The following is a 14,369-nucleotide window of genomic DNA, read 5'->3' on the forward strand; positions in this document are numbered from 1 at the left end:
TTGTTCGTTTTGGACTTCGGTGAGGGTTTTTTCGGCTGTTCGGGCACACCATTTTCTTTCTGGAGGCAAGCCGAAGTCGGTAGCTAAAGTCTACCCCCCTTCGTCAGTGATTGGTCAACAGTAGGGATTCTTCAATAAAGTCTTTGTTGTCATTCAATGAGACAACTCGTTTTCATGCATATTTTTTCATTGAGAAATACTGCAACAAACATCTTAGTTAGACTAACATCTCCTTGGCAAAAACTTCAAAATGAATCACAGATTTCTTGAGTTATATTAGATTAATTCTGACTCTTTTGAGGAAGTGTACACTGGCTACGCAGTCTCAAAATGTACAAACAGTAGTATTGGCGCGTTTCTGGTCATTTTTCATACTCCTTCCTGTGCTCCTCCTCACCCCCCATGTCGAACCCGATGACGGGCTTGTTCTCGGTCTGGCTGTAGGAGGTGATGGCGTAGCCCACCACGCCCCCCGCAGGCCCAGACAGCACCGCCCGGGACCCACAGAACTGCTCCATGGGGGTGAGACCTCCATCAGACTGCATGAAGAGAACACTCACACCCTACAGGAGAGGGAGTCCAGGAGGTTGAGATAGGAGAGGGAGTCCAGGAGGTTGAGAGAGGGGAGGGAGTCCAGGAGGTTGAGAGAGGGGAGGGAGTCCAGGAAGTTGAGAGAGGGGAGGGAGTCCAGGAGGTTGAGAGAGGGGAGGGAGTCCAGGAAGTTGAGAGAGGGGAGGGAGTCCAGGAGGTTGAGCGAGGGGAGGGAGTCCAGGAGGTTGAGAGAGGGGAGGGAGTCCAGGAGGTTGAGAGAGGGGAGGGAGTCCAGGAGGTTGAGAGAGGCAGTCATTTCAAGGTGTGTAGCTATACAGAATGTGACTGAGTGAGAGCATGATCTCTCTGCACACCTATGAGTGCTCAGTAAATACAGCTACATAACATTATGCTAATATAACAAAACACAGACTAACCTCCAGTCCGCCTCTGAAGCCAGAGGTGAAGCCTTTCAAGTACTGGCGGATTTTAGGTGTGAGGTAGGCATCGGCGCACACGGTGTACCCGCGTGGCACTGCCCTCACCATGGGCATTACCTCACTGGACAGGGACACCTGGTTGAAACCCAGCCTGCGCGCCAATGACCCAACAGCCTTCTCATGGGCAGACCACCTGACATACAAAGAGAGGGAGGAGTCATCTCACACATCAGTTTCATTCCATTATGTTCCTGTCCAACATATAGTACTGTAAGGCAAACTGCAAAGTTGACTCATTAACTCATACATTGTTTTCTTGAAAAGCCTTTCAGTGCACTCCCTCCTATTGAAAGCTTGTGTGTTCTGTGGTTATCAGACATGGCATTAAGCCGGAGAGTTCTGAAGGTGCCTTCATAATGTACAGTGAGGGAAAAAATGATTTGATCCCCTGCTGACTTTGTACGTTTGCCCACTGACAAAGAAATGATCAATCTATAATTTTAATGGTAGGTATTTGAACAGTGAGACAGAATAACAACAAAAAAATCCAGAAAACGCATGTCAAAAATGTTATAAATTGATTTGCTTTTTAATGAGGGAAATAAGTATTTGACCCCCTCTCAATCAGAAAGATTTCTGGCTCCCAGGTGTCTTTTATACAGGTAACGAGCTGAGATTAGGAGCACACTCTTAAAGGGAGTGCTCCTAATCTCAGCTTGTTACCTGTATAAAAAGACACCTGTCCACAGAAGCAATCAATCAATCAGATTCCAAACTATCCACCATGGCCAAGACCAAAGAGCTCTCCAAGGATGTCAGGGACAAGATTGTAGACCTACACAAGGCTGGAATGGGCTACAAAACCATCGCCAAGCAGCTTGGTGAGAAGGTGACAACAGTTGGTGCGATTTTTCGCAAATGGAAGAAACACAAAATACCTGTCAATCTCCCTCGGCCTGGGGCTCCATGCAAGATCTCACTTCGTGGAGTTGCAATGATCATGAGAATGGTGAGGAATCAGCCCAGAACTACACGGGAGGATCTTGTCAATGATCTCAAGGCAGCTGGGACCATAGTCACCAAGAAAACAATTGGTAACACACTACGCCGTGAAGAACTGAAATCCTGCAGCGCCCGCAAGGTCCCCCTGCTCAAGAAAGCACATATACAGGCCCGTCTGAAGTTTGCCAATGAACATCTGAATGATTCAGAGGAGAACTGGGTGAAAGTGTTGTGGTCAGATGAGACCAAAATCGAGCTCTTTGGCATCAACTCAACTCGCCGTGTTTGAAGGAGGAGGAATGCTGCCTATGACCCCAAGAACAACATCTCCACCGTCAAACATGGAGGAGGAAACATTATGCTTTGGGGGTGTTTTTCTGCTAAGGGGACAGGACAACTTCACCGCATCAAAAGGGACGATGGACAGGGCCATGTACCGTCAAATCTTGGGTGAGAACCTCCTTCCCTCAGCCAGGGCATTGAAAATGGGTCGTGGATGGGTATTCCAGCAATGACCCAAAACACACGGCCAAGGCAACAAAGGAGTGGCTCAAGAAGAAGCACATTAAGGTCCTGGAGTGGCCTAGCCAGTCTCCAGACCTTAATCCCATAGAAAATCTGTGGAGGGAGCTGAAGGTTCGAGTTGCCAAACGTCAGCCTCGAAAACTTAATGACTTGGAGAAGATCTGCAAAGAGGAGTGGGAGAAAATCCCTCCTGAGATGTGTGCAAACCTGGTGGCCAACTACAAGAAACATCTGACCTCTGTGATTGCCAACAAGGGTTTTGCCACCAAGTACTAAGTAATGTTTTGCAGAGGGGTCAAATACTTATTTCCCTCATTAAAATGCAAATCAATTTATAACATTTTTGACATGCGTTTTTCTGGATTTTGTTGTTGTTATTCTGTCTCTCACTGTTCAAATAAACCTACCATTAAAATTATAGACTGATCAGGTCTTTGTCAGTGGGCAAACGTACAAAATCAGCAGGGGATCAAATACTTTTTTCCCCTCACCGTACTTACATTTTAGTAATTTAGCAGACGCTCTTATCCAGAGCGACTTACAGTTAGTGAGTGCATACATTTTCATACTTACATCCAGCGACTTTAATTACTTTACAGTTTGAAACTGGGAGTAGAAAGAACCCTGTAAGTCAATACACAAGAAACTCAACTTCCTAAATGGCAGGAGAAAAGTGCAGTGAAAGAGAAGAGGCCCAGTCTTCCTTTACCATTCTCAGACTGACTGTTGATGGCCTTCCACATAGACCGCAGTGATCCCACACCAAGAAAAACAGGCAATCTGACACCAGCAACTAGACACACACACACACACACACACACACACCAACAACAATCTTTAAAGCTAGTAAAGTGGGAGAAACTCTTGCTCCCTGGGCTGGCAGTATACTGACGTGTAGGAGTGCAGCAGCAGAACAGCCAGGCTGCTGATCCCCCGGGACAGGACTCCTCTCAGGTCCTCCTCCACACGCTGCATGTCCAGCTCACGCCACACCTCCAGGGAGTCCCCTGTACTGCCTGGAGGACAGAGACACAGGGCAGAGGTAAGGGACAGGTGTGTGTGTGTGGATGCAAATTATTAACCCAAGCAGTTACCACTCAAACCAGTCATAAACTTGACAAACAGGAGAGAATACTCCTGTGGAGGAATTTGCATCTGAAAACTGTATGTGGTGAAACAGCTCTCCTTATCTGTCATTGCCAGTGCCTCAGTTGGATCAGGAAACATATCTACAGTTGAAGTCAGAAGTTTACATACACCTTAGTCAAATACATTTAAACTCATGTTTTCACAATTCCTGACATCTAATCCTAGTAAAAATTCCCTGTTTTAGGTCAGTTAGGATCACCACTTTATTTTAAGAATGTGAAATGTCAGAATAATAGTAGAGAGAATGATTTATTTCAGCTTTTATTTCTTTCATCACATTCCCAGTGGGTCAGAAGTATTTGGTAGCATTGCCTTTAAAATTGTTTAACTTGGGTCAAATGTTTCGTGTAGCCTTCCACAATAAGTTGGGTGAATTTTGGCCCATTCCTCCTGACAGAGCTGGTGTAACTGAGTCAGGTTTGTAGGCCTCCTTGCTCGCACACACTTTTTCAGTTCTGCCCACACATTTTCTACAGGATTGAGGTCAGGGCTTTGTGATGGCCACTCCAATACCTTGACTTTGTTGTCCTTAAGCCATTTTGCCACAACTTTGGAAGTATGCTTGGGGTCATTGTCCATTTGGAAGACCCATTTGCGACCAAGCTTTAACTTCCTGACTGAGGTCTTGAGATGTTGCTTCAATATAGCCACATACATTTCCTTCCTCATGATGCCATCTATTTTGTGAAGTGCACCAGTCCCTCCTGCAGCAAAGCACCCCAACAGCATGATGCTGCCACCCACGTGCTTCACGGTTGGGATGGTGTTCTTCGGCTTGCAAGCCTTCCCCTTTTTCCTCCAAACATAAAGATGGTCATTATGGCCAAACAGTTCTATTTTTGTTTAATCAGACCAGAGGACATTCCTCCAAAAAGTACGATCTTCGTCCCCATGTGCAGTTGCGAACCGTAGTCTGGCTTTTTTATGCCGGTTCTGGAGCAATGGCTTCTTCCTTGCTGAGCGGCCTTTCAGGTTATGTCGATATAGGACTCGTTTTACTATTGATATAGATACTTTTGTACCTGTTTCCTTCAGCATCTTTCACAAGGTCCTTTGCTGTTGTTCTGGGATTGATTTGCACTTTTCGCACCAAAGTACGTTCAACTCTAGGAGACAGAACGCGTCTCCTTCCTGAGCAGTATGACGGCTGCGTGGTCCCATGGTATTTATACTTGCGTACTATTTTTTGTACAGATGAACGTGGTACCTTCAGGCGTTTGGAAATTGCTCCCAAGGATGAACCAGACTTGTGGAGGTCTACAATTTATTTTCTGAGGTCTTGGCTGATTTCTTTTGATTTTCCCATGATGTCAAGCAAAGAGGCACTGAGTTTGAAGGTAGGCCTTGAAATACATCCACAGGTACACTTCCAATTGGCTCAAATTATGTCAATTAGCCTATCAGAAACTTCTAAAGCCATGACATCATTTTCTGGAATTTTCCAAGCTGTTTAAAGGCACAGTCAACTTTGTGTATGTAAACTTCTGACCCACTGGAATTGTGATACAGTGAATTATATGTGAAATAATCTGTCTGTAAACAATTGTTGGAAAAATTACTTGTGTCATTCACAAAGTAGATGTCCTAACGACTTGCCAAAACTATAGTTTGTTAACAAAAAATGTGTGGAGTGGTTGAAAAACGAGTTTTAATGACTCCAACCTAAGTGTATGTAAACTTCTGACTTCAACTGTAATACTGCTTCAGATAAAGTCCCCATTTATTGCATCAAGGGTTTGAGAGGCAGAGCTCTGAACTGTCTCTATGTTTCTTCAAATAATACTTTTACATTGTTCTACTGTATATAAGTGTTTAGTTTAGTGGGAGTGTAGTGGTGCACATCTGGACTGTATCACTGCCCCTCAGTAGGTCTGTGTGAGATCTGTCGGAGCTACAGCTGCCCTCTCCCATCTCCTGCTGGGCTCACAGTACAGACATAATGTACATTCTGTTCCAGGAACAGGTGGGCTCGTCAGGGAGCGCTAAGGGGATGGGAGGGACGCAACAGGGACTGAATGAATACACCATATACTTACTGGAAGATGTGTGGCAGCATAGAATGAAAAACACACATGGATGCATGCGCATGAACAAACACTTGTGCAGACACGGAACATGCAGCTGTATCAGAAAAGCTGTTCTGTGGTCAGTTAATGGGAGGGTAGGCTATACACTGTACACGTATGGGGGTTGGTCTTGGAGTTTGCCCCCAGACCTGTGTTCTGTTGTTGGTATAATTTAACGCTGTGTGTGTGTGTGTGTGTGTGTGTGTGTGTGTGTGTGTGTGTGTGTGTAGATACAGGAGGTAGTGTCATACACAAAGTAGATGTCCTAACCGACTTGCCAAAACTATAGTTTGTTAACAAGAAATGTGTGGAGTGGTTGAACAACAAGTTTTAATGACTCCATCCTAAGTGTATGTAAACCTCCGACTTCAACTGTATATCATTTCCATATCTTACAGGATATGGTCAAGAATACTGCACTCTCAGTCTGTAAATTTGTGTAATAATTTGTTTATTGTAAAATGTTCCAGTCTATTGTAGTAGACTTAATGGTAAAAGGCCCAAAGCAGCCCTTTTTATCTCAAAACCAAATCAAATCAGCTGTTATTGGCAGAGAGGTGATGTCACCAGGCAGGCCAAAACTCTATCCCACCCAAACATTGCAGGAGGTCTTTTCAAGCAGCTCTTACACTAAAAGGGCATTATCATCATTTTCACAATATTATTCCAACCTCATAGTGTGGAAACATTTATGCAGCATTGAAGGTCCCCAAGAACACAGTGGCCTCCATCATTCTTAAATGGAAGAAGTTTGGAACCACCAAGACTCTTCCTAGAGCTGTCCGCCCGGCCAAACTGAGCAATCGGGGAAGAAAGGCCTTGGTCAGGGAGGTGACCAAGAACCCGATGGTCACTCCCAACAGAGCTCCAGAGTTCCTCTGTGGAGATGGGAGAACCTTCCAGAAGCACAACCATCTCTGCAGCACTCCACCAATCAGGCCTTTATGGTAGAGTGGCCAGATGGAGGCCACGCCACAGTAAAAGACACATGACAGCCCACTTAGAGTTTTCCAAAAGGCACACTAAAGGACTCTCAGACCATGAGAAACAAGATTCTCTGGTCTGATGAAACAAAGACTGAACTCTTTGGCCTGAATGCCAAGCGTCACGTCTGGAGGAATCCTGGCACCATCCCTACGGTGAAGCATGGTGGTGGCAGGATCATGCTGTGGGGATGTTTTTCCCTAGCAGGGAATGGGAGACTAGGACCTCAGACTGGGGCGAAGGTTCACCTTCCAACAGGACAATGACCGTAAGCACACAGCCAAGGAACAGCAGGAGTGGCTTCGGGACAAGTCTCTGAATATCCTTGAGTGGCCCAGCCAGAACCCCGGACTTGAACATCTCTGGAGAGACCTGAAAATAGCTGTGCAGCGACGCTCCCCATCCAACCTGACAGAGCTTGAGAGGATCTGCAGAGAAGAATGGGAGAAACTCTGACTGGTTGCATCACCGCCTGGTATGGCAACTGCTTGGCCTCCGACCGCAAGGCACTACAGAGGGTAGTGCGTACGGCCCAGTACATCACTGGGGCCAAGCTTCCTGCCATCCAGGACCTCTATACCAGGCGGTGTCAGAGGAAGGCCCTCAAAATTGTCAAAGACTCCAGCCACCCTAGTCATAGACTGTTCTCTCTGCTACCGCACGGCAAGCGGTACCGGAGTGCCAAGTCTAGGTCCAAAAGACTTCTTAACAGCTTCTACCCCCAAGCCATAAGACTCCTGAACAGCTAATCATGGCTACCCGGACTATTTGCACTGTCCCCCCACCCCATCCTTTTTACGCTGCTGCTGCTCTGTTAATTATTTATGCATAGTCACTTTAACTCTACCCACATGTACATATTACCTCAACTACCTCAACTAGCCGGTGCCCCCGCACATTGACTCTGCAACGGTACCCCCCTGTATATATAGCCTCCCTACTGTCACTTTATTTTACTTCTGCTCTTTTTTCTCTCAACACTTTTTTTGTTGTTGTTTTATTTTTACTTTTTTTGTAAAAAATAAATGCACTGTTGGTTAAGGGCTGTAAGTAAGCATTTCACTGTAATGTCTGCACCTGTTGTATTCGGCGCATGTGACCAATACATTTTGATTTGATTTGATTTGTAGCGTCATACCGATGAAGACTCGATTTGATTTGACTCAAGGCTGTAATCGCTGCCAAAGGTGCTTTAACAAAGTACTGAGTAAAGGGTCTGAATCCTTGTGTAAATGTTATATTTCAGTTTAATTTTTTTTACACATTTAGTGGACATTATTTGTGTCCTCTGCGTCTCTGCAAATGCGTGACTACATGTAGCGTATTGTTTCTTGTTATTGTGTTAGGATGTTCTGTGACTGCTCTCAGGGAAAGGACTTAGTGGTAATTTCCACAACACAGATTTGCAAACATGTCTAAAAACCAGTTTTTGCTTTGTCATTATGGGGTATTGATGAGGGGGAAAAAACTATTTAATCCATTTTAGAATAAGCCTGTAACGTAACAAAATGTGGAAAAAGTCAAGGGGTCTGAATACGTTCCGAATGCACTGTATGTTATGAAGTTGCTCCTGTGTAGTGCTGTTACCTGTGACAATACGCTTGGGTTCTTTCCTGGGTAGCTGGCAGCCATCTTGTCTAAGGACAACCCTCTCATCGACCTCAATCACCTCTTCATACAGCACGTCTGGCACAGCTACCTCCTTTATCACACACACACACACACACACACACACACACACACACACACACACACAGCGTTAAATTATACCAACAACAGAACACAGGTCTGGGGGCAAACTCCAAGACCAACCCCCATACGTGTACAGTGTATAGCCTACCCTCCCATTAACTGACCACAGAACAGCTTTTCTGATACAGCTGCATGTTCCGTGTCTGCACAAGTGTTTGTTCATGCGCATGCATCCATGTGTGTTTTTCATTCTATGCTGCCACACATCTTCCAGTAAGTATATGGTGTATTCATTGAGTCCCTGTTGCGTCCCTCCCATCCCCTTAGCGCTCCCTGACGAGCCCACCTGTTCCTGGAACAGAATGTACATTATGTCTGTACTGTGAGCCCAGCAGGAGATGGGAGAGGGCAGCTGTAGCTCCGACAGATCTCACACAGACCTACTGAGGGGCAGTGATACAGTCCAGATGTGCACCACTACACTCCCACAAAACTAAACACTTATATACAGTAGAACAATGTAAAAGTATGATTTGAAGAAACATAGAGACAGTTCAGAGCTCTGCCTCTCAAACCCTTGATGCAATAAATGGGGACTTTATCTGAAGCAGTATTACAGTTGAAGTCGGAAGTTTACATACACTTAGGTTGGAGTCATTAAAACTCGTTTTTCAACCACTCCACACATTTTTTGTTAACAAACTATAGTTTTGGCAAGTCGTTAGGACATCTACTTTGTGAATGACAAGTAATTTTTCCAACAATTGTTTACAGACAGATTATTTCACATATAATTCACTGTATCACAATTCCAGTGGGTCAGAAGTTTACATACACAAAGTTGACTGTGCCTTTAAACAGCTTGGAAAATTCCAGAAAATGATGTCATGGCTTTAGAAGTTTCTGATAGGCTAATTGACATAATTTGAGTCAATTGGAAGTGTACCTGTGGATGTATTTCAAGGCCTACCTTCAAACTCAGTGCCTCTTTGCTTGACATCATGGGAAAATCAAAAGAAATCAGCCAAGACCTCAGAAAATAAATTGTAGACCTCCACAAGTCTGGTTCATCCTTGGGAGCAATTTCCAAACGCCTGAAGGTACCACGTTCATCTGTACAAACAATAGTACGCAAGTATAAACACCATGGGACCACGCAGCCATCATAACGCTCAGGAAGGAGATGCGTTCTGTCTCCTAGAGTTGAACGTACTTTGGTGCGAAAAGTGCAAATCAATCTAACAATAGCAAAGGACCTTGTGAAGATGCTGGAGGAAACAGGTACAAAAGTATCTATATCCACAGTAAAACGAGTCCTATATCGACATAACCTGAAAGGCCACTCAGCAAGGAAGAAGCCACTGCTCCAGAACAGCCATAAAAAAGCCAGACTACGGGTTGCAACTGCACATGGGGACAAAGATCGTACTTTTTGGAGAAATGTCCTCTGGTCTGATGAAACAAAAATAGAACTGTTTGGCCATAATGACCATCGTTATGCTAGGAGGAAAAAGGGGAAGGCTTGCAAGCCGACGAACACCATCCCAACCGTGAAGCACACAATCCCAACCGTGAAGCACGGGGGTGGCAGCATCATGCTGTGGGGGTGCTTTGCTGCAGGAACAAAATAGATGGCATCATGAGGAAGGAAAATTGTGTGGATATATTGAAGCAACATCTCAAGACATCAGTCAGGAAGTTAAAGCTTGGTCACAAATGGGTCTTCCAAATGGACAATGACCCCAAGCATACTTCCAAAGTTGTGGCAAAATGGCTTAAGGACAACAAAGTCAAGGTATTGGAGTGGCCATCACAAAGCCCTGACCTCAATCCTATAGAACATTTGTGGGCAGAACTGAAAAAGTGTGTGCGAGCAAGGAGGCCTACAAACCTGACTCAGTTACACCAACTCTGTCAGGAGGAATGGGCCAAAATGAACCCAACTTATTGTGGGAAGCTTGTGGAAGGCTACCCGAAACGTTTGACCCAAGTTAAACAATTTAAAGGCAATGCTACCAAATACTAATTGAGTGTATGTAAACTTCTGACCCACTGGGAATGTGATGAAAGAAATAAAAGCTGAAATAAATCATTCTCTCTACTATTATCCTGACATTTCACATTCTTAAAATAAAGTGGTGATCCTAACTGACCTAAGACAGGGAATTTTTACTAGGATTAAATGTAAAGAATTGTGAAAAACTGAGTTTAAATGTATTTGGCTAAGGTGTATGTAAACTTCCGACTTCAACTGTATACTGAACAGAAATATACAATTTTAACGATTTTGCTGAATTACAGTTCATATAAGGAAATCAGTCAATTGACATAAATGAATTAGGCCCTAATTTATGGATGGGTCATGGGTGGGCCTGGGAGGGCCCACCCACTTGGGAGCCAGGCCCACCCACTGGGGAGCCAGGCCCAGCCAATCAGAATGAGTTTTTCCCCACAAAAGGGCTTTATTACAGACTTCAACTGTAGATCCTAATTTAAAGTATCACTTACTAACTTTGTTGGCTTAGTTTAAACTTGTCGTGAATGAGTCTACCTAAACATTACTGAATAATTTGAAAAAGCTTCAATGATAAGAGCGCATTATTCCGTTACCAAACAACGTAGTGGAAAAGTGCCGACTACCACTCGTGTATAATATAATCAGTGCTCAGTTAATCGTATCAGTAACACGGACGGTATGTCATTGTTCAAGCATTAATTCATTCATCATTACATTAGTGTCAGTCTCCGACAAGGGGGGACGAGACCCCAACCTCACCACCCCAAACAAAGGGCCCTCACAGCGTAAACTCTATTGTGCCCAGTCTCCATTCCAAAGAGAAGCACTAACCAAATCGAAGAGCTTTGGCCGGGCCTGGGTGCCAATATGCAGCAGATCCTTGAACCCCTTTGTGACCAGGAGGGCGGTCCTCTCTCCTTGCCTCTCCAGCAGGGCATTGGTCGCCACCGTGGTGCCCATCCTGATCCAGCCAATCAGGGACGTCTCCACGGGCTGTTCCCTGGGAAAGGCCTGCCCAGTCTCCTGTGAACATAGCGGGACAAGCTTTAACTAAAACGACCCTTTCTGCTGTCTTCATTTCTCAATAAACTACCTTTCCACTTCAACTGCGCGTCTCTCTTTCTCATCGTTTTATTCCTTAGTCCTTTAATTCCTCTCCCCACCCCGTCTCTCCAGAGGTCCATCTCACCTCCTCCAGAACCCTGCGGATCCCCTCAGTTGGAGCGTCTTTGTAGTTTTGGGGGTCGTGTGACAGAAGTTTCAGGACCCTCTCCCGGCCGTCAGGTAATCGGGCAAAGACGTCGGTGAATGTGCCACCGCGGTCGATGGCAAAGTCAAATTTCCCTTCAGTCTCTGCCATCCTGAAGAAATGAAGGTAGGAGAGAGAACTGCTGCTCCTGAAATCCTGGACAAAAGTACTCACTCAAGTTCCAGTAATCTGGTTCCGAGAGAGAGAGAGAGAGAGAAGGGCAGCAGGTTAGACACATAAAGATGCAATTTATGAAAATAACAAATTAGTGATTTTTGCTTCATTTATGTAGGTCGTTCACAAGTCACTGATCCACGATGGACGACTTTGTACTGCAGTTGTAGTAGTAAGTTGGCATGGCTTTTAAGTTGAGTGGGTAATTTTCCGATCTTTAGGCTACTTACGAGGCTTCTTGCTCTGGGTTTATCACTGATGATCCGATGTGTCGTTGCCAGTCGTCTATCGTCCTTCGCCGTTCTCCTTCCTCACCATCACTCTTACCGCAATGAGGCAGCTCTCTACTCTGGTTGCCAAAGTCAGTACGGTTTCTAATTTGGTAAACACAACACTCCACCCCCTTGCTCTTCTTCGATATCACAGCGGACCGCAAACAAACGTTTAGGCTAAGTGCATGCCGCCACCTACTGTGCTGGAATGTACGATAAATTACGATCTGCCCAATTCTGTACTGCCATGAAAATAAAATACAAATAAAATAAATCCCTACTAACTTCTACCACAGGCATCGAAACCATGCCAGGACCAGCAGAAACACCAGCGCCGACATTTGGTCCGCTTAGTACAGGAGCAGCCATGGAAGCTCCATCATTCCACACTGTAGTTCCACCAATCTGTTTTATGGCCTCTGCATTCGATACATCATGACTGATTATATATCTCTGAGCCTCTCTAGCCTCTCTCTGCACCTGGCATCCACCAAATGCTGCACTGTGTTCTCCCCCACAATTACAACACTTAACTTTACTCCCATATTCACCGTAATCATGTTCCCCTCCACACTTGGCACATATTTTCCTTTCCTTACATTGAACAGCTACATGTCCCATTCTTTGGCATTTAAAACACCGCAATGGGGATGGGACAAATTCTCTGACATTGAAACTAAGGAATCCTATCTGTACTTTTCCAGGCAAAACCTTCTCAAACCTCAGCAGCACTGATAAGCTTTCACTTCTTTGACCCTCTTTCCTACTGATCAACCTTTTGGCCTCGATCACTCTTCCTCCCTTCACATTGTCTTTAATATAATCTATAGACATAGATATTGGGACCCCAGTGATGACTCCCCTCAAACTAGCAAGCACCAGGGACATGGCTTTTAATCTTCTTCATATTAAGCTTTTCTATTTTCAGAATCTTCTCTTGCTGAGTGCCTTCAGGCTCTGGAAGAGATGTTCACAAGCTGCAGGCAGGGTTGCCATGTCCACGTGTCCACGAGCTGCAGGCAGGGTTGCCATGTCCATGTGTTCACAAGCTGCAGGCAGGGTTGCCATGTCCGTGTGTTCGTGAGCTGCAGGTGTAACCGGTGTGAAATGGCTAGCTAGTTAGCGGTGCGCACTAATAGCGTTTCAATCGGTGACGTCACTCGCTCTGAGACCTTGAAGTAGTTGTTTCCCTTGCTCTGCAAGGGCCGCAGCTTTTGTGGAGCGACGGGTAACGGTGCTTCGAGGGTAACTGTTGTCGATGTTTGCAGAGGGTCCCTGGTTCAAGCCCAGGTAGGGGCGAGGAGAGGGACGGAAGCAACACTGTTACACAGGCAGGGTTGCCATGTATGTTCTTTTCCCCATGGCTTTCTCATAAATTGGGCACCTTTGAAAATGATGTTGCGGGTGAAAATGTATTGGTTGCAGGTTTTTGGGCTACTTCTAAATTTCACAGTGGCCGCCATGGCATTTCTCAACAACAACAAAAAAAACGATTTTACTGTGAACAGTTGCTGCTGACTATCAGGCAGTGAGTAGGCTGTTACTGAGTGAGTGAGTGAGTGAGTGAGTGATGAGGGTCAGAGGAGTGTATGTGAGTTGAGAGCACTGGTTGAGAGAGCGCTGCACATAGATTGCAGGCGCTGCACTCTAAAAATTAGTTAGAAAAGTTTCCTGGAGTATCCTTTAGGGGTTCTTCAAATTGAAACTGTGGGGGAACCCCTATAAGTTCTTCAAAAGAACCCCTTTTAATGGATCCTCAAAGAACCTTTTGAAGAACCCTTTGGGGTTATGTTAACTACCCCCCTCCCTTAATATTATTATTAATAATAATAATAATAATAATAATAATACACATAACAATAACACAATATTTTAGTTGCCAGTGTTTATGATTTTAGTGGCAAAGCAGAATAAAAAAAAATCTAATTAAAGGTCAACTCCCAGCAGAGCCCCAAGTCCAATGGGTATATCCTCTGGCGTGTTGATGTTAATGTGTTGATGTTCTCTGTATCCATAGAATGATTTTACAGTCCATGGTGATCGAACATGTTTCCTGTTATATTCATCAGAGGTGTAGGGAGGGTAAAGTCTGTGAATCCAACATTTTTAAATTATACAGATGTTTAACAAAGCATGCACACAACAGTTTTCATACCTTGGTTTTTATGGTAAACGTTAATGAAAAAAAAACTGTTTTGATAATGGTTTTAATACACATACCTTGTCCTCCTTGCCTATGGGATTTTCATTGAAGAGGTAAGGGAGGAG

At 44.8% G+C, this 14,369-nt stretch overlaps 1 protein-coding gene across 1 annotated transcript in view; it reads right to left on the minus strand.

The window, feature by feature from the left end:
- The window catches only part of oplah (5-oxoprolinase, ATP-hydrolysing), a 38,149-nt gene extending 25,945 nt beyond the window's left edge, over positions 1-12,204 (minus strand). Inside the window, exons 1-7 of the mRNA XM_041861821.2 lie at positions 12,060-12,204; positions 11,596-11,844; positions 11,238-11,429; positions 8,285-8,399; positions 3,391-3,514; positions 969-1,164; positions 398-563 (exon numbers count right to left, since the gene is read on the minus strand). Of these exons, the coding sequence (XP_041717755.1) occupies positions 398-563; positions 969-1,164; positions 3,391-3,514; positions 8,285-8,399; positions 11,238-11,429; positions 11,596-11,766 (964 nt within the window). The 5' untranslated portion in view covers positions 11,767-11,844; positions 12,060-12,204. The remainder of the gene's footprint in view (positions 1-397; positions 564-968; positions 1,165-3,390; positions 3,515-8,284; positions 8,400-11,237; positions 11,430-11,595; positions 11,845-12,059) is intronic.
- Between the last annotated feature and the right edge of the window lie 2,165 nt (positions 12,205-14,369).

This window comes from Coregonus clupeaformis, chromosome 34, assembly GCF_020615455.1.
Source record: "Coregonus clupeaformis isolate EN_2021a chromosome 34, ASM2061545v1, whole genome shotgun sequence".
Classification (NCBI taxonomy): Eukaryota; Metazoa; Chordata; class Actinopteri; order Salmoniformes; family Salmonidae; genus Coregonus; species Coregonus clupeaformis.